Source organism: Nylanderia fulva, unplaced genomic scaffold, assembly GCF_048542155.1.
Source record: "Nylanderia fulva isolate GAGA-0341 unplaced genomic scaffold, ASM4854215v1 Scaffold31, whole genome shotgun sequence".
NCBI lineage: Eukaryota > Metazoa > Arthropoda > Insecta > Hymenoptera > Formicidae > Nylanderia > Nylanderia fulva.
This window is the reverse complement of record NW_028190379.1, coordinates 1,948,266-1,975,208: the sequence shown is the minus strand read 5'-3', so window position 1 is coordinate 1,975,208 and position 26,943 is coordinate 1,948,266. Positions and strand designations below refer to the sequence as shown.

Here is a 26,943-nt window from a genome sequence, read left to right as displayed (position 1 = left end):
TATATAATTTACATTTAAATAATAACTTTCTAAATTTACAAAGAATTTTTAATCTTCTCTCTTTATCTCTCTTTTTTCTACTTATCACTGGTAAAATAAAGAGTGTTTCGGAATCACGTATTAGGGGTGAAAAATTGTAGATGTAACCGGTGTCGGCAACGACTTGTAACAGAACGCTCGTGAAAATCGATACTCGGAGCGCGATTTTACTTTGGAATTTCTGAAATGCTTCACGACATCATGCATGTGAGCCGGCATTTACGTATTCTTGAAACATACGAGACTGTTACTCCTACGGCTTGCCCATGGCTCGATCGTATCGTGTACGTACAAGGTAGAACGTATCTTCCTTGAAGAGCTCGCGGGATAATTCTATGCTCGGACGGCGGAAAAAGAAGCGCCGAGGAAGCAATGATACGTTCGGACCGTTCGTATTTGTTTCTTGCAGAATTCTTCGATAATAGGCGAATGGTTCGCGGAATTGGTGAACTTTGCGTGTAGTAAACTCTAGCATTCAACTTTCTCGGCGTATCGCTCGAAGAGGAAATTCCCCTTCGCGATTTCGTGCAACGTTTTTCGAGCAGAGACAAGAGAGCGACTCTATATAATAAATACTATACGTTAAAGCAAAAGAAAACGACTGCTTTTTATATTTTATATTGAGACATTTATTATTGCATAACGATGAAATTGATAGAAATTATTTGAAGCGTCAGGCATATGAACATGTAATAAATTCATTCAACATCTGAAACATTTTTTTAAATCTGAATTTAATTCATAAATTTATAAAATTAATTAAAACTAATTTTAATTAGTTTTATGAATTTATGAATTAAACTCGATTTAAAAAAAATTATACATTTAAAAAAATATGCAAGGAATGGTGACAAAGTTGTCGTAGAAGTTGAATGAATATCCAAATTTGAAATATATTTTCCATATTTTCTTTTATTATATAAGAATGTATTATTAATTTAAGTCTCACGCTGCTTTGTAAGATTACGCTTGCTTTGCAAGATTTCGATTGCTTTATCTTAAAGTTTGTTGTTTCGAGAAATTCAAATCAACGTGAAAGAACAGGAAATTATATGGAGAAGAACTGTCTGAAGTACGAAGAAACAAATTAATCTCTATTCTGATACTAAATATAATAACAGTTCGCAAGTTTCGCAGTTTGATGCAATATAAGCCCCGTATATATATATAGTATCTACTATATATTAAACTTTAAAATGGTAACCAGGTTATACACACAAATATTACGTATTGATGAGTTACACTCATGAATGTAGTTCATCAAGCATTTTACACGCACAATATTGCTACAAGCATCAAATGGCTTTAATAACTGTGTAATATAGGAACTAGAGATATGATGAATGAAAAGTTTAATAACAAAATCCTATAAAGTAAAATATGTATGAAGAATAAAATAAAAAAATTATGCATTTAATAAAATGTGTCATACAAGAGCTAGATTGAATAAAGCTAAAAGTGATCAAATAAATTATTCTGATTTACCTCAATAACGCTAATAAATTAACGTGAAGAGTGTTTCATGAATTAATGACTTACTAATGTTGTAATGGAGAAAATGATTAAATATTTTTTAATATTAGCAAGTAGGTCACACCATAATTTGCAAATACTAATGTCATTTAATATAGTTAAGCAATTATGCTGATTACGTAAATAGTTACATTTCAATTTCCCATTCTGACATTTACCTACTATATTAAATTACAAATGGTGTAAATAGAAATCAATATACTCAATTTATTAAAGTATAAATTTAACGAAAAATTTATCGAACGCGAATAATCAACATAGAGAACAAATTCTTAATACAATTGTAAGTATTTCATAGCAATATATTCCGATTTAACAAATTACATTAGAAAAAATATTAATTAAAAACTTCCCTCACCTGTTAGTAATATTAACATTTATCTACGAATGTAATTATTGTATATATAATTGAATCCAAATTGTTGACGAATTAATTATTATCTCCTCGATATTTTGTATAAAATTGAATTCAATACAAATATTTCGCGTACCTACCATTGTTACATAAATTGCATGTTACGCATTCTCGTAATTCCAGTTACAATGGTATATGAATATTGTACAACCGGTAAATTCATATAATTACGGAGATTGTATCTAAAAGATTGCAACATTCTGCTGTTTTAATCTCTACATCTAAATCATTTTTTAAACTATCATATGCAATATTAAAATTGTTACGTAACATTTCTCGATACATCTATTACAGATTTGTTTTAGATTAAAATATGATAAATGTGACATATACATTTGATAATCAAGCAGAGAAAAAATCCGCGAATGTGCCAATATTAAAAATATCTGAAAAATAAAAGCACATCGGTGTTATCAAATTTTTATTTAAATTTCAATACTTGAAAGAGACAGAAACTTTTATTAACTGCGCTATTTTTATAATATTTATTAATTTTCTGAATTGCGCTTTTGTATTGATTATTTCGTGAAAGTATTCTGTGAAAAACAAGTTGTGCATGCAAGATTAGTAATTGAATCTATCAGTGTCAATTAACTTCAATTTTACACTTAATCCACGCAAGTGATTCTTCGCTGTTTTATAAAATTAAAACGAGAAAACATATATTTCTCTTGCGATTTTAAATTTTATTTTAGAAAAATATTACAAAAATAAAATATATGCAATATTTGCCGATAAAATAAATCAGAAAAAAAATACTATGCAGCACATGACATTCAGAGAACGGCGCTATCGCACAAAAGAATATTTCCCGACATTGATTGTTAAGATCCCTCTCGACAGCCATGACTAGAATTTTCTAAGAAAACGCGATTTTTATCAACATCGCGAGAAGAAAAAGATGGAGCGCCTCGGCTTATTGGCCAGCTCAAACATAAAATACGATTTGATGGAAAAAAAAATCAATGAGAGTGCCACTTCGTAAAACGTACCGCCACACTCGCCATTTCCCTTTCCTCTCCCGAAAACTTATACATATAAAAAAGTGTCATCTCCCCTGGCTGTTCAATTATCGCTCCACTTTTCGCTTCCCGGCTATCCCCGACTATTTATGACTGAACATCGATTGTACTCCGTCCAAGCAAGATCGGAATCTTGCGCAATGGACGTAAATCCATAGACTGCACTTGCGTACGAAAATATACACCCTCATTCAGGCAACGAACCCGTTTATCAATAAAACGTCCACGCTTCGCCATCAATGCGAACGGGCTACCTTACCTGAATGATCTCGTTCTCGCGGGGAGAACGTTTGAAAAAATGTCAATTTTTTCGCTCGATATAAGCAGGCCGCTGAACACTCAGTAGTCGCAATCCGGGGGTTCAACAATCACAAATCCGCGACGTTGTTCTCCGACGACGTTGTTCGCCTTATCGATAACACTATCGAGCGACTATCGAGAACGACAGTGAAGCTACCCCGAGAGAGGCATCGAAACTACCCCTGCTTGACGAAGCGCAACCCGTCACGTGAAGGCGGTGCGCGCCACCAACCTGTCACTTCGCGTACTCCGCGAGGCCGAGCCGGCTAGGTGATAGATAGATGGTCCTTCTGAGGGCCAAATTGCGAGTTTTTTTTTTTTTTAAACAGTCTCGTCTTTTTTCTCGACGACGACGACGACGCGATCGAAATATCGAGAATCCGAGCCGGCGGAGAGAAAACCGAAGTATCAGCCAAACTGCGGGCACTCTTACCTGTGTCGCGTGCGTGTACTACCCACTAGTTTGCCGATGAAGCAGTGAGGCTCGGCGGAGAATCGCGAGGGTGTCGCCCGGAGGGTCACCCCGGTCGATACCTCGGCGCCTGCGCAACCCCTTATCGTCCACGAACCCTCTGCGCCCTTCCGGCGCGCGTAGGGCGAGCTCGCGTACATCTTCGTGCGGTGTCGAATCGAGAGAAAAATGTGCAGCTCTCGGTCTCTCTCGTCTGCCAGTTGGTATTTTTGCGAGATTTTTCGGTGCACGTCAAACGCGGTCCGCCTACTTGCCGACAGGCAGTGTTTGCTGTTGCCTGAATAAAATTATATAGATGATCGTCTAGATGAAACTTTGGCGTCATCTTATCTTTATATAGATGATGAAAATATGTATTATCTGTATCTGCGTCTTGGATGAAAAAAAGTATTATCTAAGAATAATTTTCTGATAATTTGGATTTAGAAGCATAGTACATAAAAATACTTAAATAGTAGAATTTAAGCTGTTGTCTGAATAAAATTATATAGATGATCGTCTAGATGAAACTTTGGCGTCATCTTATCTTTATATAAATGATGAAAATATGTATTATCTGTATCTGCATCTTGGATGAAAAAAAGTATTATCTAAGAATAATTTTCTGATAATTTTGATTTAGAATCATAGTACATGAAAATACTTAAATAGTAGAATTTGAGCAGCAAGCGATAAAAATTTATAAATAAAAATATGAAATACATATATTTTTAATTTACATTTTTTTCTAACTTTGTTCACATATAAGCAGTCTTAAAAATTGTTATCTATACTGAAAAAAGTTTGGTTTTTTTTCAACCAGAGATTCCTTATAATGCAACACGAATCTTGGTTAGCACAAACCATCGATGAATCGTAATATAATTTCATCTAGATATATTTCAAACAAAATCATCTTCATCTTATCCTTATCTAAGATGTGAACTTACATATTTTTATCTCATCTCTATCTAATTAATTTTAAAATCATCTAAGCACAACACTGTCGACAGGAGATGAAACATTCTTCTTCACATTCTTGCGCGACAAGTGCGATATCCTCCCTATTTTTAAGGGTACCGCCATCACGTAAAAGAGGATGAGAAGGAGAGGACGACTTCGTGACGAGGGATATTCTTTCGAAAGCGCGCGCGGACCAATCGATGATGTATACGCGCTTCTTCTTTTCAGGAGAAATTTACATTTCGAGAAAACGCGGGCGCGAACGTCGCGTCGATGTCTGGTTGTTATTAGAATTCGACGTTTCTTATAGTATATTCTATTCACGCTGTCGACACGCTGTCGCATAAGGTCGAAAAATTTAGCAATAGCAAACTCTCTTCGTAATATCGACATACTTGTCAAAGTTCTTGTTGGAAAGTTTTGGCTTTGAAAAATCGATATAAGAGCTAAACTTGTGTGTTTATTAGGGAGGAACGTCTTGAAAAAAATATATAACTTATTTCTGAACGCAAGCAAAAGTTTTCGAAAGAAATATCTTACGAGTATTCTTTAAATATACATGTCGGATAGCAACGTAGGAGTTTATTTTTACAGTCCATTATTCATCAGATTACTACAGCTGACATTATCTTAAATATGAGATTGCATTTGTATGTTTGTACGAGTAGATTTATCAATAATGCGAGGGATTATATTTGGCAGTAAAGAATGGATGTCAAGGCGAATGGATATCAAGAATATAAAATTTTTATAAATTTCTTAGAAGATCTTTACACAGATAGGGATGAGAGAGTTCTATGTAGCACGCTCGCGTTCTTTGCATTTCACTTCAAAGAAGCGTAGTCGAGGCGCTCGTTCGTTTCAAGAAAACTTCAATCGATACGCGACGTATTTCTTCTCGTATTTTCTCTCGATAAACTCAGATATATGTAGACTCGTATACGAAAGAAAAATAACAAGTGCTGATTACTTGTCTCGTATTGCAATCAATTTGTTCATGAAAAGGAACTATCGCAGATTTGAAATAATATCGCGTTTCATTCTTTATTTTATGACATCATTCAATAACATAATCTACTCGGTGACCCAATATTCACATGTCATAACATATTAAAGAGATAGAAAATTAATTGAAATTTTTGTATGTAAAATTAAAATGTTAAGAAAGAAATAAATGTACACAGAATAATTATATCTGTAATTGCATTTATTTTACAAATATAAAAAGTTTCAACAATATTATAAAATGTATAAAAAAATTTAGAAATTATTTCTGAAATTCTGTATGCTAAAGCATACTTACGACATCTTACTGTTATTTATGCATGAGGCAATCGATGTTATATTAATAACTCAAAATTAAGACGATCAATGTTGAACAATCTTGATGCTAAATAAAGAAAAGGCTTAAATCTTACATGGTTATCTTTTCCAGCTTATTTAAAGCCCAAGAGAAACATTGATTGTTCTTATTTCCAGTCGCGATGCGTGTAAGATTGATCGCTCCGGTTTCAGATACAATATCTCTCATCCCTCATCAAGATACACTGCACATTATTTGAGAGTGATTACATACTGCTTCTATTGTCTGCTCTATAAAGTCTTTGTTCGCTTTGATGATATCTTAAGTATTGCCTTGACAATACCATGAAAGTGTTACATATATGAAACCGCGAAGTAGCCAAACTCGAATACACCAGAGCTTGTCAAATATAATATCAGAGGATTTTATAAGGGAAGTTGAATAATTTCAAACCTTTACAATTTCGCAAAAATTCGCACATCTTTTTTAATCGCAACAGATTGACCCAATTTTTAGCACGTATACTGCTTTTTGATTAATTAAATGGACAATTAATTATTCTCGTTCTGCAAGCAATAAATGATAAACAATGTTAGAAACAAATTAATATTTAATATTGCCAATAATTACCATCTGATTATTGAAGTTAATAATTTAATAATATTGAACACTTAATAGGTGAATGACCATATCGTTGACATCTTCTACTTAAAAGTGTATTTGGTATAATTTACTTTTGTTTAAAGTATATATTTATATGTTGTTGATATACATGTTTTATATAATTTAAAATCTTATATCTGCAAACTTAAATTAATATGAAACCATTAATTTAGTATTACATTTGTCAAAAAGATTAAGTCTTCATATATTTAAACTCTTATGCATATTTTTTCAAAATTTTACATTAAATACATGTCTAACGTTTACGACAGCTGTTACAAACTATAACTGAAGAAGCCAATACAAAAATTTCTTTATTCTCATTTATTTAATATAACCAAATATTTATGATCAGTAAACAATAATTGTTAGCACCCTTTTTTTTTGCCATTTAATTATCTTCCAACTATTAGATCGTCAAAAAATAATTGAAATTAAAATAACGACCTTATCAGTGTTGGCTGCTGAAAATGCTCCAACGGCAGCCTAAAATGCTGCAAAAGCAGTATCCAGCTGGCACATCAGAAACCGCGGTTGCCAGTCCCTCTCGTTTGATCTATACTGGCCTCTCGTGAAGGCACCAGCAACTAACCAGCAGAACAAACTGAATCCGGAGACATGAATGCTCGCATTGCGTATACACAGCAGGAGTCGGATGAAGAGGGAATGGCTACTACAACCCAGCTCTCCATCCCCACCAGAAAGCCGAACATCTGAGCGTCCCTGGAAGCAGCTCGGCGGGCGCAGTCATTATTGCGCCAGTCTGACACCCGCCAGCGATCTTCCTCGTCGCGTTCGTGCCGACTTGTCCGGATCTTGTTCCGCACTTCTTGGTCCCAACGCGGTACCAACGCGACCAACAACAACATCGCGCGCGTGTGCGAGAGGAGAACGGCCTCGTGGTCAACTTCGCGAGCGCGCTGACTTCCATCCTGTGTCGCGGTATACGCCGGCGTGTATACGATGAGACTCTTCTCGGGGAACGAGGAAAATGTGACGTGAGAGACTGACCTTCGGCGGGTCCTTCGACGAAGTGCGAGACGCAGTCAGTACTAACGCGTGGGTCATCCTGAGGAGTCCTGATCGTCGAGCGATGAGGAGGTTCCTGTCGACGGCAGCGGTCCGCTGCTGGCTCCTGGTGGCGCTCGGTGTCGCCCAGGTAAGTGTACATACGCGGAAATGTTCTCACCGCAAGAGGTTCCCCTCTTGGATTCCATCGTTTCAAACGCGCCAGCGAGCGCGCCGGAAGCCGCGCGTGTTTGCACGCGGATGTGTCGTCAAATCGCTTCGCGGGAAACTTGGCAGGAAGCTAGGATCGGAAAGTGAACGCACTGTTCGGATGAGATAGACTTTTTGCGGAGATTATTATTTTATATTTCACATTCAAGAAATTATTTTGGTTTGAAAAGATACGAGGAGAGAATTTTCTCTTATAGTTTACCCTCTGGTAATCGTAGACAATATGGTATTGGAAGAATTTTATAAGAGTTTTTCTGATTAATATTTTCCACAATTTTACTATGTACGTAGGAAAATTAATCGAGTATATTTTTGATCTTATTGTGCTAGACATTAATATTTTTATTGTGGTAAATATTAATCAGACAAACTCTTCCACTAGCGTATTGTCCATGACTTTTAGGGTAAATTCTAAGAGAAAATTCTCTCTGTGTAGAAATAGAATCGTTCATCAAGTTAAAACTTCTTTGTTCATTTATAATAAAAGCTTTGGCTCGTATAAATTGAACAAATTGATAAAAGAAAAACGAGCTACCTTAACTTAGGATGTCAAACAAAATTTAATTTTAGACAACATAGACTAATTATCAATATGCGAGTTGACATATACTTTTAGACATAGATTTAATCTTTGGTTTCTCAATCTTTTGTTTTCAAATGTTTATTGTTTATTTGATTTATTATGCGTCAATTGTAAAATTTAATGTATTGAGAAAGACTGTTGAAACGTTCTATTCGTAATAATAAATTTTGTTTGACATCCTGAATTAAGGTAGTTCTAGTTGGCCTTTCTTTTATCAATTCTTTTTTCATATTCCACTTGTAATGATAGTTTGATATCTAATCCCGTTTTCCGCCTTGCTTTCTCTATTATTATCACCTCAATTGCAAGAATTTTATTCCTCAGCAGAAGTATTATACTGGTATAACCGCAAAGTTTGATCTATCAAAGTAATTACTGACATTCAAACATCCGCCTTCCTGAAGTTGGAATACTTTAAATGTCGAAGACTGTTTTTCCGGTGTTTCACTTTTTCTTTTTTCTTCATTTCTTTACCAATAAAAATGGATTTTCCTGTGTAAAATTATTATTCAATTTTGTAATATATATCGTTGTATATATTTTTGTTATATCTTATATTTAAAGTTTCGTTAAAATAAATTTTATTTAAATTTAAAAACAAAAAAAAATTTATTTGGATTTAATAGTTTAAAAATTTTAAAGGAAAAATCCATGTCTAACATGCGCTATGATTAATTGTGTGTTTATGCAAAATATTCACAATGAAATAAGAGATAAAATAAGCCTAGAATGTGTTTCTTATATAAATCTATGATGCAAAAAAATGCATCATTCTATCTTTGTATGGCAATTCCTGTACCATTTATTTCATAGGCTAATAAGGGCAATATTAATATAGGATTCAACGAGCGATGAATAAATATGACAAACATAAATAACAAATGAAAGTTTAATAAATCAATGGGAAGCAATACCCTCGATGCATATGTATTAATTCAAGATAAAGTCTGTTTGATTGCGATATATAAACGGAGACGGCCGATACTATCAGCTGATTAAATGCCTAAAGAGAAATGAAAAAAAAGAACGATCTGATGATTTGATAAGCTCGTTTGGTCTTGGTTACTTCGTCTTCCTCTTGTTTGCTTGATTTGCTAATGTGTATAATGTTCAACGCTGCGATAGAACGAGGGAGAAAATCACAAATGCATAAATCACTGAATAAAAGAACTACATTCTGCAACGTTATGCCATTCCGACTCAAATTACATGCAACCGCGACTTATCAGCAATGAATATGCAAAATCAATTCATATTTTTCGCGCAGATGCATATGTTATATTCATGACATTTTGAAGACACATTACTGTAAAGAAGTAAAAATTATATTAGTGCGCTTATATTAAACACAATACATTTAATTACTCTTTCCCATTCCAAATTATATATGTATATTCTTCTGGAATATACTCTCTGTATTTATTATTTATTTTTATCTGCTAGACTAGGAGAAAAATTAAGATAAATGTGAAAATATCATTTATTTACGATTATATTTAGTAAAAGAAAGAGAAGAAATAAGAAGAAAATATTCCAAGTTCTTCTACACGTTTTTCGATGATTTTCATCGTATGCAATTATGTTATTTGCGATATTGCAAATCAATCTCTGTGCTTAATATATATATTTACGACAATATTACTTCCAACTAATACATACGACATTAGCAAGACTATATATATAACTAATTGCTTCTTGCAATCTTTACGGGAATATTATGCGTGTTGACCATTACGGGCTAATCGAATTATACTCTACAGTTATTTGTTTTTAACACATACACACACACACACACACACACACAATGTATTCATTTTCTACATATTATATTTTTTATTTTTGATTTCTTCTTTATAGACATTTTCTGGCGAAACATTTCATTTCTCATCAAAGCTCATAAGCGAAAGAAATAATAATATGCATCAAATTCTCGACTTTTATGAAACAGCAGAATTACACGTTTCTTGAGACGATTAAACGACAGTAACGGACGCAAACTAGTTTCTCGATTTCATCGTCATGCAACAAAAATATCGTGCGACGAGAAAAGTCACGATATCATGAAAGTTATTGCGAAAGGGAGTCTTTCAGTGATGAGTTTAATAACGAGCAGAGATTTGTTCAACACGCAAACTTTTAAAAGTAATTTTTATATATATTATTTTATATATTACTTTATATTTATTATATATTTTTATATGTATATTATTAAGATAAATGCGTTATATTTTTTGTTATAGAAAAATGTTGGATTCAAGAAAAGCTTGTTTTTAATTCTATACGTTTACCATGTGACTTGTATATTTTTCCATTTTTTTTTAAATTACATATATATTTTTTCTTGTTCTTGCAAGAACTAAATCTTTTCTCAACTCGAACCACAACATGATGTATTATATTCAAAGGTTAATGCTCCGCGTTGCGCGCAATTCTTTCGCTCGCTCCGAAATGTATCGTGGGACGAAAAGATCTCTCGGAGTCCGCCTATTACGAGGTGGAATGCACTGAATCCGCGAGCAGGTGCGCAAGTGTGCGTGCGTGTATGCACAAACGTGTAACACGTGCGAGAAGAAGCGACCGTCTCTGCTCGAGCGCGGTTCCGCGGAGCTTTATACAGTTAATCAAAAAATCTAATTAACGAGAAGCTGCTCCCGCTCCATGGGCGGTATCCACATTGTTTATCGCGCATTCCGCTGATTATCATTTGTTAACACTAACGTTGCGACCTTTGGTGGAGAAACTTTAACCCTCTCCGAACTCTCCAGCGCGCAATTATAACCACGGAGATTTAATCTCGCTCAAACGGAGATGAAAGAAATATACACTTTAATGTTATGAGTTTACCGCGCGTTTATTTCTCTTGCGCAAAGTTTGCAGCATATTTTGAGCAAAGCAACAAACGCAATATTCCGCGGAGAGCAAATGTGCAAATTGGACTAACAAGAAGTTATCTTCTTTGCGAGCGAACAAATAATACGAACAAATATGAGACTATGTTAATTGGTTGATTTTAACTTCTTACAAAATAATATATTTCATACTTCTCTCTTCCGAGGTGTATGCTTACAGTATTAATACTTTTAATAGTCATGTTCCTTTTTTACTCTGTATTTTATTATTATTATTATTATATATGAAGAACAAGTTTCAAAATATTTTCCACAATTTTATTTTTCTAATTAGATTTTCAATATAGCAACACAACTAACACGATGATTCAATGAAGTCTATAATTATTAGCAATGTACGCAATATCCATTAGTTTACACTGGACAAATGGAGAGCAAATATGTGTAAGCTCGATGAAAATTTTAATTGCAAAGAACGGATACTGAGAAATGCGCTCATGAATTAATTGCGAATACGTGTACACGAGTTTCCGAGCGAAAATTTTTCACTCTTTCCTCGATGTGTCCCTGTATAATAGCATCGGGCCCCGATAGAGGTAGGCGGTTTTATTGAGCGCACGGCCTTACTATACGTATATAGCTACTTATGTTGCCGTATTAATATTTATGAGGTACCCTATGGCACTCTATAGCGCGAGATAATGTGTTCTATATAAAGCGATGCGCGAGAAAGTGATAAATTCGGGCGATTACATAACTGGCCACACGTATACTTTTACGTCGACTTATGTAAGTCGGATCGCTTGTGCGTTCTGTCGGAGAAAACGAGAGAAGTATTCTTCGTCGGCGAACGAGCGTTCAATGGCGCATTATACCAACTCATTATCTATCCGCGTGCAATCGCTGTCGATTGTAAATCAAGCTGTGGGTAAGAGGAATTTGTGACAAGCTATAGATAATTCTTAATTGCATGTAAATAATTGAATTGAAGGGAATGCTATTTTGCATTCAGGAACAACAAAAATCATATAAATCTTAATTATCATATTTCTTCATACTCCTTTTGTGTGTACATACATATACACGGAGAGAATTTTCTTTTAGATTTTACCTGGAAAATCATGGTAATCATGGAACAATATTGGATATTAATATTTACCACAATAAGGTATTAAATATGTTTGATTAATATTTTTTATTGTGGTTAATATTTTAATATCAGAGAAATTCTTACAAAATTCTTCCAATACCATATTGTATAAAATGTAAAAATTAACAACATAATAATTATATATGTATATGTATATTTCATACTCCTTTTGTGTGTACATACATATACACATAGAGAATTTTCTTTTAGATTTTGCCTGGAAAATCATAGTAATCATGGAACAATATTGGATATTAATATTTACCACCAATAAGGTATCAAACATGTTTGATTAATATTTTTTATTGTGGTTAATATTTTAATATCAGAAAAATGCTTACAAAATTCTTCCAATACCATATTGTATAAACTGTAAAAATTAATAACATAATGTAAGAGAGAAGGACAGTGGTGATAAATGAAATGATATATCAAATCAAATCGTTATATTAAAGTTCGTTTACACGTACAGTGACTTGCTCGCTCGCTACGCTTCGACTGACTCGATGTGTACGCGGATGAGGACGATCTCTCGCTTTTGGAAATCGCGAAAACAAGTAAAAACTAAGTACGTCACATAGCACGTTGTTATTGAGGTAAAGTCACTCGGTAGGCACGTGTCACAACACTTGTAGCGGTCCATGTATATTACAAGCCGCCTACAATAATAATTATATATATATATATGTAATAAATTATTAATTTTTACATTATTATCTTTAAAGGTATTCTAAGCTAAACAGATATTTGAAGATAGAAAAGCCATATACTTTCATCCATGGTGCGCTCAAATAAGAAGAGCATTACACACTGATTATCTTTGACAGCTGCATTGCCGTTGCTGGCTTTGTGTTGGTAATGGAGCATCTGATCTTTGACATTGTAGAATCGCTACATTGCATTACGACAGTGATTTCAGCTCCTTTCGCGTGAGCGAGATATGACTTAGCGTAGTTGATGTGCAACGTCGGATGATCTAGTCAGAAATGTATATAGCACTATATCCCCTCAATGACAACATGTCGGAACGCGCGAAGGTAAAATCAACCTAGATTATTTAATTGATGCTCGTCCTTGGTGCGTGTCTGCGATTTCGCCATACGATGTTATACCTTATACCGGTGTCCCCGAGCAAGTCGATCACGCATAGAGCATTTTTTTCTGCGCCTTTCCCTGCGCATATGTATAGTATATACATAACACGCGATTGCGAGAGAGTTTTAAATAGGTATGCATCTGAATATTTTACGAGATGATACTAAATCATCGGATGAGACGTGATTATTTCGAGAATCCTTCTCATTCTCCTCTTCCACTCATCGTTTATTCGTAAATTATTGCTACTCCGGTAGCGAATAAATAGCGATGTTTGTTACTCTCCTCGCGGGATTATCCCTTGGATAATTTTTCCCTGTATCAATATATAAATACACGAAAACATATTAATAATTGCTCTCTTCTCCTCTTTTTTTATTATTTTATATATTATTTTATATTTATTATAGATTTTTATATATATTTTTATATATTATTAAGATAAATGCGTTATATTTTTTGTTATAGAAAAATGTTGGATTCAAGAAAAGTTTTTTTTTAATTCTATGCGTTTACCATGTGACTTGTATATTTTTCCATTTTTATTATAATTGTTTTTTTTTTAAGTGAAGAGTTAGATAAACTATAAATTTATTTATTGGCTATACGGATTGTTTTTTACCTAAAATTAGAGTGCTTCGCCCTTTGTTAATATTAATTCTTTAATTTTTATACTTTATTAAGGGGATCCTAAACCTCCTTGAATTCTTGAATTAGGATCCTCTTAATAAAGTATAAAAATTAAAGAATTAATATTAATAAAGGGCGAAGCACTCTAATTTCAGGTAAAAAACAATCCGTATAGCCAACAAATAGATTGATAGTTTATCTAACTTCACATTTCATCGAGATAAAGCAGGAAAAAAACAACAGACTTCTCAAGAACATTTAACCATCATAAGTTGGACAAAATTTCTTCATAACGCGGAAATTTACTAATTAATAGCATCGTGTGAGGTTACTCAGGTCTCGAAGATTGTTCTGCAAACACCGATTGACATGTTCGAACATACATCGCGCAACGTAGCAGTAAACCTGCGTTTAAGCAACATTAACGTATCTCGTCCCGGTTTATTTTATCGCTTCGCGAAATTTATCATCTAGTAGTCCACTCATTAAATCCGCTGTGGCGATGTGTAAATATGTCCGGGGATGGAAAAGGTATACCCCAAGTTACAATCCACTCAACACACGGAGCATAATGTCGTAAATCGGCTCGCGGACCGTAGCTGCAAAACATAAAGTAAAGTGTCTTTATCACGCAGGCGGCCCTGTCTATTAAATGTACGGTAAAATACCGTAAAGCTACGATCACAAATAGCGGCTTTCCGTATATAACGCATACTACTCTCGTTTCCATTCGAATTGTTTTGCGCACATTAACGCGGACTACGGTTCATTCTTATGTTTGCTTAATGAAAATCTGTACAGCGTAACGAACACATTTCTCTAGCGTGTAATGTATTTAAGAGATATATATCTGCACATGGCTTTTGGAGTTTGAAAATTAATCAATTTAAAAATCATTAATCTGTTTAATAAGCTACCATAAAAAATCTGTTAATAATAATTCCTGTATTCAGAATTATTAACAAAAAATTATTGGTACTTCTAATAATTTCTTACTACAGACGGGACGGATGAAAGTATCGTTCGATAGAGAAGCGTTTGTGTACTATCGGAACGACATCTCGAAAGTGTCCAACGCGTATATGGGCTGGGAACACAGCATCAGACAGGATTTGGCCAACCTGAGAGAAACACTATATATACGCGTGCCTTCTCTTCCGATCGCCATCGTGCCCATTTTCGGAGAACGAGCAGATAGTTCTGCCTACGCCTTGCGGCCGCAACCTACGTTCGGCTCACGATAATAAGTCTTTTCTTTAAGATTGCGAAAGTATGTACGAGCGGGGCCGTGCAATATCTCGGCGTGGTCGTGCTCACCCGTCGCGTCACCGGGTATATACAGGGTGTTTCTAAAACTGTGTCATGTAAGAGGTTTCAAGGGTGTATTCTAGGAGTCAAAAAAAAAGAGAAAAGGTTTCTATAAGCGTGGGTCCAAAAATGCTTTCCCTCCGAGTTATAATTTCTTCAAATCGAAAACCGAAGACTTTCACAGTTGAAAAAATCTTCTCGATCTGTGAAAAAGTCTCCGAGAGCTACAATACATTTTTCGATTTTTTTAAATCCAACTTTGAGGAGGCTTATATTTATAAGAACGTTTTTTTCTTATTTTGACACCCTTAAAATCTCTGACAATTTTAGAAACACCCTGTATATCGAGAATCGATGTAGCAAAGGAGTGTCGTGCCGCTCGGAAACAGAAGCGTAAAATATCATCTTCTCGGGTTTTGATCACACGTCGTTTTCCTTCGAATGAGGGAAGTAAACTTCCCGATTTATTCCTGTAAACACAACAATATCGATGAAAGTGCGTTCATAGAGCCGCGAGCTCAATAATCGAGAAAACCTCCAGATAAACATTCAAGCTTACAAAAATTTTACAGCGTTGATATTGAATCAATTTATAATTGAAATTTTAAGAGCCTTTTTTGACATGTCACAATTTTCATTAATTTTATTCGGGATTGAATAATTTGAGGTATTTTGGGAAATAAAATGTGGTTAAAGCTCACGAAAAAGTATGCAGTTGAAGTTTACGAGAAGAAACCAAGCGATGCATGATAAGTTATGGGATCAGAAAACTGCCTATTCTTGCGGTTCATCAAGCACATTTGCGTTACGTGATTTATGTTAGCAAGCATCCAGCAGTGACGCGAGTCTATATGGAACCGTGAATTGTCTCTGGATATGCATATATCAATTATAATCGGCTGACTAATCGTTTAATTATATATTCCAAGATCTCGAGCCCGGACACAAATTCCAAGCTTGATAGTCATCGTTGATGCATTCTACTGCTTTGATGCAACGCGCGCTTTCAGAGAAATTCCATTTTACGACTCTTGTGTGTGTATAAAATATTTTTTTTCTTTTTTTACGCAATCCGCGAAAGTGAAAATTTTTCACTAATGACAGTAAAGTGAAAGGGTAATTTAACTTTACGTGCATCATGGTATATAAAAGCAGATTAATTTTTAGAAAGATATATATTTAAAAGATCTAAGATAACATTTATATATAAGAAGATATTAAATTTGAAAGGTTGTGCAGAGCAAGTAAAAACCGGAGCAGAAGTGAACTAAATAAGAGCGCATATTTTCATAACAATTAACCAAAATGGACGCAAAAAACATATTTTTCTCGTATAATCCGTGCGTGTTTTTCTATCGTCCAATGTGAAATGATGTTCGATAAAAGTTTATATAAATTCTCCGGTGAAAGAGAGCGGAATAAAACCCAACGCTAAAAATTCCCTCCGCGAGAGAGGAGAAGATTGATGCGGCTGCTCCTTCTCTCCTGCGAGATTTCAGAGTCAACGAGGCGAGGGCCTCTGGCTCCTGGCGAGAGGAGAAAAAAAAAACGAGGAATGCGACCGTAAAAATGTCGGTCTCGCTCGGCGAACGCCGAGTAGCGTTATTCGATTTGCGTTGGAAAAATCCAGAACTGGGAATCACGCATCGTTTCAGCGAGCTGTATTACGAGCTCTCCGAATGTGTCAGAGTAAACGGAAACGGCGCTAATGATGACGCGGGTATAAGCTGTACGCATAGTATCGTCATAATGTGTGCGCGCACAATTCGCGATTTCACCGCGCTTTCATTACACTTTTTTTTTCACTTATTATCAAGATATATCATTTAAACGCATCAACGAAAGCGAGAACGCCAGATGCACCCGCATCTCGCGAAGAGAGGAAGAGAGAAAAGAGTACGCAACTTTTTTTTTCTCTCACCTGTCCGGTATATAGACCGTGATAATGTTGTCGGTAATGCACGACCGAACGTGCGTATTAAATAACGCAACTTTATCCATTGCGCTAGATTTGTGGAATCAAGAGGATATAAAAATTAATGGCGGCGTGAAAATTAGAAACTCGCGGACGAGAACAAGATAGAAAAAGTTGAATGAATAATTCGAAAATTCCTTCATTCTTAGTAGAATCTTTATCAAGAAAACTGATGTAATTAATTTAAAATTAATTTAATCATACTTTTCCAGGATATTTTTAAAATGACCAGCGTATTTTTTTTTTCGCGAACGAATTGCACTAACTTTCTATTTTCTATCGTATTTTTTTATTTTTTACATTATTTTATACATCTTCAAAATTAATTTCTTTTTAATTTTATAATATATAGGTATATATTGTAATTATATAATTTATTTTGTTTCATTATAATTTATTTTTATAATTATATACAGAGAGAATTTTCTCTTAGAATTTACTCTGAAAAAAATTGTATAAGAGTTTCTCTGATTAAAAATATGTATCACAATAAAATATAAAATATGTTCGATTAATTTTACTATGTACATATAAATAAAGGAAAAAATTAATTTTGTATATAGATATAAAAAAATGTCCACGATTTATGCAAAACAATGTTAAATTAAATTCATATTCAATAGTATGCACTTTTGCAACGTTGCGCGTGCACCAATAAATTTTACTTTATTCTAGTATTCATGTAGGCGAACGGGATCGCTGCGTCAAAAATTACGCGAATAAAAGATCGATCGCGATTAACTCTCTGCCACGGGGGGAAGTGTGTAATTTCGAGAAGAATAGCATTGAATACTGTGATTATGAATGCATGTAGGGCGCGTGAGGTCTATCACACGTGCCGCACAATTTACGCATTTACGCATGACGGTATTGTCCGGACAAAAACGGGTCTACTACTGCGTGAACACGCAATTTGAAGTATATATACCGCACGATCTCTCGTCGTCGCATAAAGAACTATTTTAGAAAAAAAGAGTCAAATCATGCGACATAATCTTGGGATGCTTAAGTTTCTTTTGCTATCGCAAAATTTTAGAAATTTTATTTATTTCTACCTGTTTGTGCGTAATAAATAATTTTTTTAGCAAACCATCTTTTTTCAAATTATATTTATGTATTTATTTATATTTTGTGTATTATATTTATTTTTGTTATATTTGTAAAAAATAAAAGACGTTTCTTTTACTTTTTTATTTACAATATTTTATTAATAATTTGAGTTTTAAAATCTCTTGTATGGAGGATTTTAATACCGATCGCAGGATTTTAATACCGATTTATTAATATTTTACTTTGCACAATAATATTAAAGGTGACATTCTCGTGACGTGTTCGCGGTATCGATAGCGAAAGATTCGCGATGCTTGCCATAACCGAAGAATTAGCGGTGGGTCCGAAGAAGGCCTCCCATCCTTGGTCCTTGGCTAACAATTCATAGCCTCACTACGGGAGGGTTAAACACTTGACATCGCATGATCTATACAGAGCTCATACCCGCGGTATATATATGCCTATGGCAGTCGGCAAATCAGGTATGTCAGTCGAGACCGTGATTTATGTCCGCGGTTCGGCCGCGGGCGAGACGTCGAGACGAAATCGTCGAAGCGTTATTCACGCTCGCGAGTACGTATGTACGCTCGAGATAGCGTCTCGTCGTAAACCGCCGTGCGCGAAAGTTAAGGCCGAGTGCCGAGACCGCAAAAGGGAGGGCGTCAACCCTTAACGGCGCACCGTCTGACTCTTTAACGGGCGAGAAAAATGCTCCACGGGCAAATATCGGCGTTATATATCGCAATCGACCCGAGAGTGTTAAAACAAACCTGTCAACTAACTGTCAAAAATATTTTCGGCCATAAACAAATTTTAAATTTTATAAAATGCTACATACTCTAATGTATTTTATATAATATTGTTTCAGAAATCATTGCGTAAATCAATTAGTGAATATTATAATAATTAAAAAAGTATATAAAATATAAAGATATAGTGTATTATAAATTAAATTACAATAAAATAAATTAAATTATACGCGGGGAGAATTTTCTCTTAGAATTTACCCTGAAAATCATGGTAATCGTAGGACTATAAGAGAGTTTCTCTGATTAATATTTACCACAACTAAAAATATTAATATCTACATAGTAAAATTAATCCAACATATTTTATATCTTATGGTGATAAATATTTTTAATTAGAGAGACTCTGTAAAATTGTTTTCAGAGTAAATTCTAAGAGAAAATTCTCTCTGTATATAATTATAAAAATAAATTATATAATTACAATATATATATATATATATATATATATATATATATATAATAAAATTAAATTATTATAAAGCTAAAAAACCTTAATTTAAGGAAGATGTATATAAAATAATGTAAAAAATAAAAAAATAGGAAGTTAGTGCAATTCGTTCGCGAAAGAAACACGCTGGTTATTTTAGAAATATCCTGGAAAGAGTACCGTCTCGTGACGACGTTCAGGTATCCATAGCCACGTACCTTTGCAGTAACGGCGCGGCGAGGCAAAATTATATTGAAACGTTCTTCACGCTTCGTACGTGCGCGTGCGTGGACTCGCACGAGTGATACGTAAACGCACGCACACGTGGACCCTCGCGTAGCGTGCATTTCGCGCGCGCACGAAATGGCATTGTCGTAAAATCGCGGGCGTATATGAATCCTATCTGGAAGCCGAGGCGTTGCGTTGTAGCGAGACCACAAAGGAAGAGAGGGACCTGCGTGTCGGGAGGACCGGACGGGTTAGAGAGAGGCCTACCTGGAAGAGAACCATTGTCGCTCCTGGATACGAGAAGAATAAGAGCTGCTTTTCGAGCTCGGCGAAAGAGCTGACCTTGCCTCGCGATTTATAGCGTTAATATTTATCGAAGAGGAATATTACGGACTTTCGCGCGTTTACTCCTTCGAAGGAGGTTCATTCCTATTGAAGACCCCGTCTGAGAAAACAATGCGCGTAACTTGTATAATAGTGAGATGAGACCTGCGAAGACCCCGTTTACTTTCTTATTCCGCTGAAACTATATGATTGGCGCGTAATTATCGCAATTGTAAATTGAGAGCGAAAGAAAGGGATCCGATTTTACATAAACGGACGGTGAAACGATGCACATTGATGGTAGTAAAATCATGAGTCTCGATGAGACTCTGTCTCGGATTCTTCTCTTCGGTCTTTTTTTTATTCCTCGTACTTTCACTTTTCTCCGTGAGTCTCTATACGCAGCTGCGACCACAACTCCATGAATAGAAAGGCTTGTAAATGCGTACACGACATCTTTTTCAGCGCGCAATAAGAGTTCTGTTAAAGACACGATTGCACAAGAGAGTGAAATTCCAGGGTTACTCCTTTATTTGAACATCTCGTTCACAGCTCGCTGCGATTGCGAATAAACGATAAGACAATACCTATTTTTGGGAGCATGTTCTCAAGATTGAAATCTATGTCGAATCTCGGAGATGAGATAATTTCCCGTCATTTAAATTACAATTGATCATTACATAAATTATATGCTTTTTTTTTAACAAAATGAGGGAGATTGATATTTTCGATTTTTCTTAAAAATTGTTTTCTGGGAAAATCTTATTTTTGATATTTCCAATTTTTTCAATAATGCACCTTAATCAATAAAAATTTTTGTTACATCGAGAGAATCTCTATATATCATAATTTTATACAAATAAGAAATAAAAAATGTATTCTATACAGAGCGAAACGAATCGCGCGCAAATCAAATAAATGCAAATAATACTTTTCCGCTTGACTTGGCGATATAAGAGATTTGCGGGGAAGTATAACTGTAAAGTGCTTCCTATTCTCGTGCCATTAACAAACACGGCGCAATAACCGGAATATCGCGCTCTTTATCAAGAGACACGGTAGTGTCTCGCGACCAGTTAAGGGCGTAGCCGAGACACCGTGTATCTTAACGCGAGTCGGACATTTGAGTCTTTATAATATTTCGAATTCTCAACAACGGCTGAAGCAATCGAGTTTATACTAGACTTAATCGATAGATTGAGTTTGAATTATATAATAAAAGTGTCTTTATTTCTGCTCTACGTGATTTGTAAGCAGAGATATATAATTGCAAAGTCAAAATATGAAAAATTTCTTTTAAGAAACGTCCCTGTCATCATTATCTCTAAAAACTCACCTTTAAAAAAAGGTAAAAAAAGGCGACCAGTTAAGGGCACGCCATTAACTAAAATTATCCATTGCAAACTCATGTACAATAGAATTGTATGAAAAATTATCGATTATAAACCCATGTACAATCGTAACAAAAGTAATGAAATAAAAAAAAATTGCGCCAAGTGAAAGTAGAAACTTGTACCAGTGGAAAATTAAAGTTGCAGACATATATAGAGTCGTATAATGAATCAATAAAAATTTAAATTTGCAAATGTAGAATTGTACCATAAAAAAACTTATCTTTTAAAAAAAAAGATAAACAAGATGCCAAGTCCATGCGCCATGTGAAAAAGTGTTAAACAAAAAAGTATTTTTAAGTAAAAAAATCTATCAATTGACAAAAATTTATGTTCTAAAATTAATATCTCTACAAAAAGTAATGTCCAATTATTGCGCGAATAAATAAACATTTTTATAAAAAATTAAAATTTAAAAACTTATGCAAATTTAAAATTAATATAAAATAAAAAGAAATAAAAAAATTTTAGTTAAAAAAACTGGGCGCGCTGCTAAATAATATTCTAATGATATTAAAATTAAATTGTTACTTTTAAACTCATTGCAGCGCGCCCAGTTTTTTTAACTAAAATTTTTTTATTTCTTTTTATTTTATATTAATTTTAAATTTGCATAAGTTTTTAAATTTTAATTTTTTATAAAAATGTTTATTTATTCGCGCAATAATTGGACATTACTTTTTGTAGAGATATTAATTTTAGAACATAAATTTTTGTCAATTGATAGATTTTTTACTTAAAAATACTTTTTTGTTTAACACTTTTTCACATGGCGCATGGACTTGGCATCTTGTTTATCTTTTTTTTTAAAAGATAAGTTTTTTTATGGTACAATTCTACATTTGCAAATTTAAATTTTTATTAATTCATTATACGACTCTATATATGTCTGCAACTTTAATTTTCCACTGGTACAAGTTTCTACTTTCACTTGGCGCAATTTTTTTTTTATTTCATTACTTTTGTTACGATTGTACATGGGTTTATAATCGATAATTTTTCATACAATTCTATTGTACATGGGTTTGCAATGGATAATTTTTGTTAATGGCGTGCCCTTAACTGGTCGCCTTTTTTTACCTTTTTTTAAAGGTGAGTTTTTAGAGATTCATTCCTACGGGACAGTTAAAATTGACACGTGAAATGATTTGTTTTTAAATTACGTTGTTCTCCAAAGTTACACGCGGTCTGTAATAGCGTCGGCTATTCGAGCGTATCTGAATCTATCAACTGCGGGTTCCTTCGACGTTGTATTACAATGAAAATTCCAGTCGCGCGAGGAATAATAAATATTCTAAGTAGATAAGTATACACAGACGATCTCGTATAGGAGAGAGAATGTTTTGCCCGCAAGATCGTAATATCCACCTGCTCGAGAACGCCAGGGCATTATTCTATCCCCTTATCGATTTCGACGCAGGTGGTGAAGGTAATAAGTATTGCCATCCTCGATCCCGTAATTGCAATAATTTAATGCGATTCACTCTCTCGCCCCATTCAATGACACGTGCACGCAAATGCATATGCATCTCGCGTTTATTGCTCTCTGATACGCGATTCACTCCCACTAACGATGGTAAATAATTTTCCCTATTGGATAAATTGTGCCCGACCATTAAGATACAGTGCTTGCTTAAACAGGGTGTCTAGCCATCCTTGAAATGTTCTGGAATTTTGTTTCTCATTTAAAAATTTTGGAAATATATTTTAATTTTTCGTAAATCTTTTTGATTTTTTTCCTTACCTCTAAATATTCAGCTAAAAGAGTCAACTGAGACTATTCGAGTAAAAAATATTTAATCTTCATAAATATATTTTTTATTTACAGAATCCAAAAATGTGTTGCGCATAAGTTGTTTATACACGGAGAGAATTTTTTCTGAAAATCATGGTAATTGTGGAATGGCATTTTATAAGAATTTTTCTCTGATTAAATATTTACTATACAATAAAAAAAACATTAATATTTTTTATTGTGGTACATATTAATATTTTTTATTGTGGTAAAAATTAATCAGAGAAACTCATAACATTCTTTGAATATAATGTTCTACGATTAACTACCATGATTTTCAGAGTAAATTCTAAGAAAATATTTTCTGTGTATAGATTCTAAGAGTTCAAATATAATAAGAGGATATTATATCGAATATTTGCAATACATACATTAATTTTTATTAACGTGCAATTTATATCGACTTGATAAAAATTTTCGGTTCCTCGTACATCTTTATCTAGCGGAAAATCGTGCAAATTTTCTTGAAATGTCCTTAAAATTCATTTGCAAATTTTACTAAACACCCTGTTAAAAAACATTAACGTCGCACCTTTTGTTTAAATAAAATTGCATACATCAGAGTCCCTCTCTCTCATAATAAACCATAATTATGCATTTTACCCTCTTTCTTCTCTATAAAGCGTATTTCGCGTGTGTGCAGCCGCTGGTGACCCCTGGCCCGACGTATAATTTACGTCACATACGAAAAGCAAATATCGCGTGGAAAAGTGAGATTTATGCGCGCGCCTGCAAAATCTCAGCTCGTGCGCGCGTTCCTAAGAAATTATTTTCTTCCTCGGTCGTTACGTTTCGGTTAATACGTTCCCTGTTAGATTATCAAGTCGGGCAAATATACGGTCGTAAATGACGCGCGCCGAGAATGCCGAGGACAAAGAAGCCGAGGAATAGAGGCGGCATGGCATCGCGAAAGTGGGATTTCCTGCTCTCCGGTGCCGCACATCCTTCGACCGTGCGAGAGATTGTCGATAAACGAAGATAATGTTGCGAGAATGATATCGTTCGGCCATATCCCGCGATGAACTCGCGCCGGTTTAATCCTCTCCCAAGCCGGGTTATTAATTGACCGGCCCTTTTATATTAAAGGGCAGACGATCTCTCTTTTCCGTCCCTATATAACCGAGATAGTTTTCCTAGGAAGAAAAATTTATAGAGAACATTTATCTATTAAGGGGATCCTCTAAACGCAGTTGAGTGTCAGTCCTGTTTTATCGACGAACTGTGACGTTAAATTCAATTATAAATCTATTTATTGGCTATACGGATTGTTTTTTATCTAAAATTAGAGCACTTCCACATTTGTTAATATTAATACTTTTAATTTGTACAGAAAAAAGATTTATCAATCTGTGTAGTCTTATATATCTAGGTGCAAAATTATAAATTGACGAAGAATTCATAATTCTATACTTAGATATACGAGACTACACAGATTGATAAATCTCTTTAATATTAACAAATGTGGAAGTGCTCTAATTTCAAGTAAAAACAATTCGTATAGCCGATAAATATAGATTTATAGTTTAATCTAACTTCACATTTTGTCGATAAAATAGGACTGATTATGATCTCCTTAAAATTTAATACGAGAGATAAAAGAAAATTTCAATATAAAATTCCTTTTTTTTTAATGTACTTATGTACATAAATATAAATTATAATATTGAAAAATGGAGTAAAGAAGGAATTTTAACTTTATCAAAAATTAAAATGTTAAAATTATAACACGATATAAAGAAACACGGTAACTGTGTTTGTAAACATATTTTGCCGACATACTACGAGAAATCTCAAAGTACCTGCGGCTCAAAACAGTAGGAACTGGAAACTGCTTTCATGCAGAAGTTCTGCTGCAGCTATCTCTTTGTGACGTAAAATGGAAAATTATTTTCTCCGGCGAATGCGAGCTTTTGCAGTATTCTTTTTTGCTCAGACTTTTTCTCTGGTGGGTGACTTTAAAGATGAATTTAATGCGACCTGGTAAGTATCCCGCTTTCACTTGCACGCTTTCGAGTTTCGAAAGATTGCCCTCGGTAAAAGAAAGGGAGGAGATGAAGCGCGAGCCCCCATCAGATATCGCAGAAATTTAATAATTAATTACGCACATTGTGCAACCTGTGATCTGATGATAATAATCGGCGGCATCGGTTTATTAATTACTCTCACGGGCTATATACTTTGTACAATTAATTTCTATTGGTATGTATATATCCAGCTTTGTAATTACTCTTTTTAATGACTTTATTCGAAAATGTAATATTCCCCGTCTGTGCTGTTAATTTATTGCCCTTGCAAAATAATTTTAACGTGACAATGTACAAATTTAAATTTCAATAGACTAGTAAGAGTCAACCGCGGATGATCGCTTCATTAAAAATTAATTTTTCACTGAAAGTGACACGAATAACAATGTATTCTCCTACCTAGTCGCAAAATATACAATTTATTATTTTTACATTTAACAAAATCAAATTTACAAAATTTATGAATTACATTTCGATATTTTATTTTGTATATAATTTGTATTACATTTTATTTTAATTTTACATAATTTATATTATACGCACATCTTGTAAAATACATAATGTAAATTTAAATGACATGAAAATGACAATTTTATGCACTTGTGCCTCTCGAAAGCCATCGATGCGTCGACATTTAAAAAACCAGCGACAGCCTCTTCTGTATCGGAACGATACCGGTTTTTTCGAGGGAAAGAAAGCAGGACGACGGCCAAGACATATTCGGGCGTGCAAACGGGCGCGAATCTAATTATCTCATTATTGCGTAAAGCAGGTATTTTTCGAAGAACGCGACGAACCGTAAAACTCAACGCGCAACGCGAAACTGACGATGCGATACACGGCGATGCAATATGCGCGCGCGCGCGCGATGGCGAGAGATGGCGAATGGTCGTAAATTGCATACACTGTGAACGATGCACTTCTGGCAAAAATGCCGCAGGGTTCGGTTACAGCGGACCGCGCGCGCGCGTTAAAAAAAAAGGACGAGACGAGCGGTTAGACGAAGGAACCCGAACGAGCAGCCCAGGGTCAATAACATACGTTTTGAGACTTCGGCTTCCTTTTTCTTCGCGAGATAATTCGAGGGCGGGCACGCAGCCTCCGGGCGAAGAATGCTCTTTCGTGCCGACGACGCGTTGCATATATCCTGCGCGCATCCTCTTCTCGCATCCGCGACGAGAGATACAATGACATTCAGCCGCGTACCGTGACACGAGTAATTGCCTTCTCAATTATTGAGGAACGTGTACCTGTGTGTGTGTGTGGCGCAGCCAGTAGACGCAAAAGGAGCAACGCGTTCGTTACTATAGCGCAATTATTTACGATCGAGGGCCCCTCGCGAAGAAAAGGGAGATATGAATTAAAGATACGACATTA

The 26,943-nt window shown here is 34.6% G+C and overlaps 1 protein-coding gene across 2 annotated transcripts in view; it reads left to right on the top strand.

Annotated features, from left to right (window-relative positions):
- Window positions 1–7,348: 7,348 nt before the first annotated feature.
- LOC114933915 (uncharacterized) overlaps window positions 7,349–26,943 on the top strand; it is a 33,401-nt gene continuing 13,806 nt past the window's right edge. Inside the window, exon 1 of one of the 2 annotated variants that reach the window (XM_085484738.1) lies at window positions 7,349–7,848. In XM_085484738.1, coding sequence (XP_085340864.1) covers window positions 7,783–7,848 — 66 coding nt within the window. In that variant the 5' untranslated portion in view covers window positions 7,349–7,782. The remainder of the gene's footprint in view (window positions 7,849–26,943) is intronic. The other variant, XM_085484737.1, reaches the window with a different exon arrangement.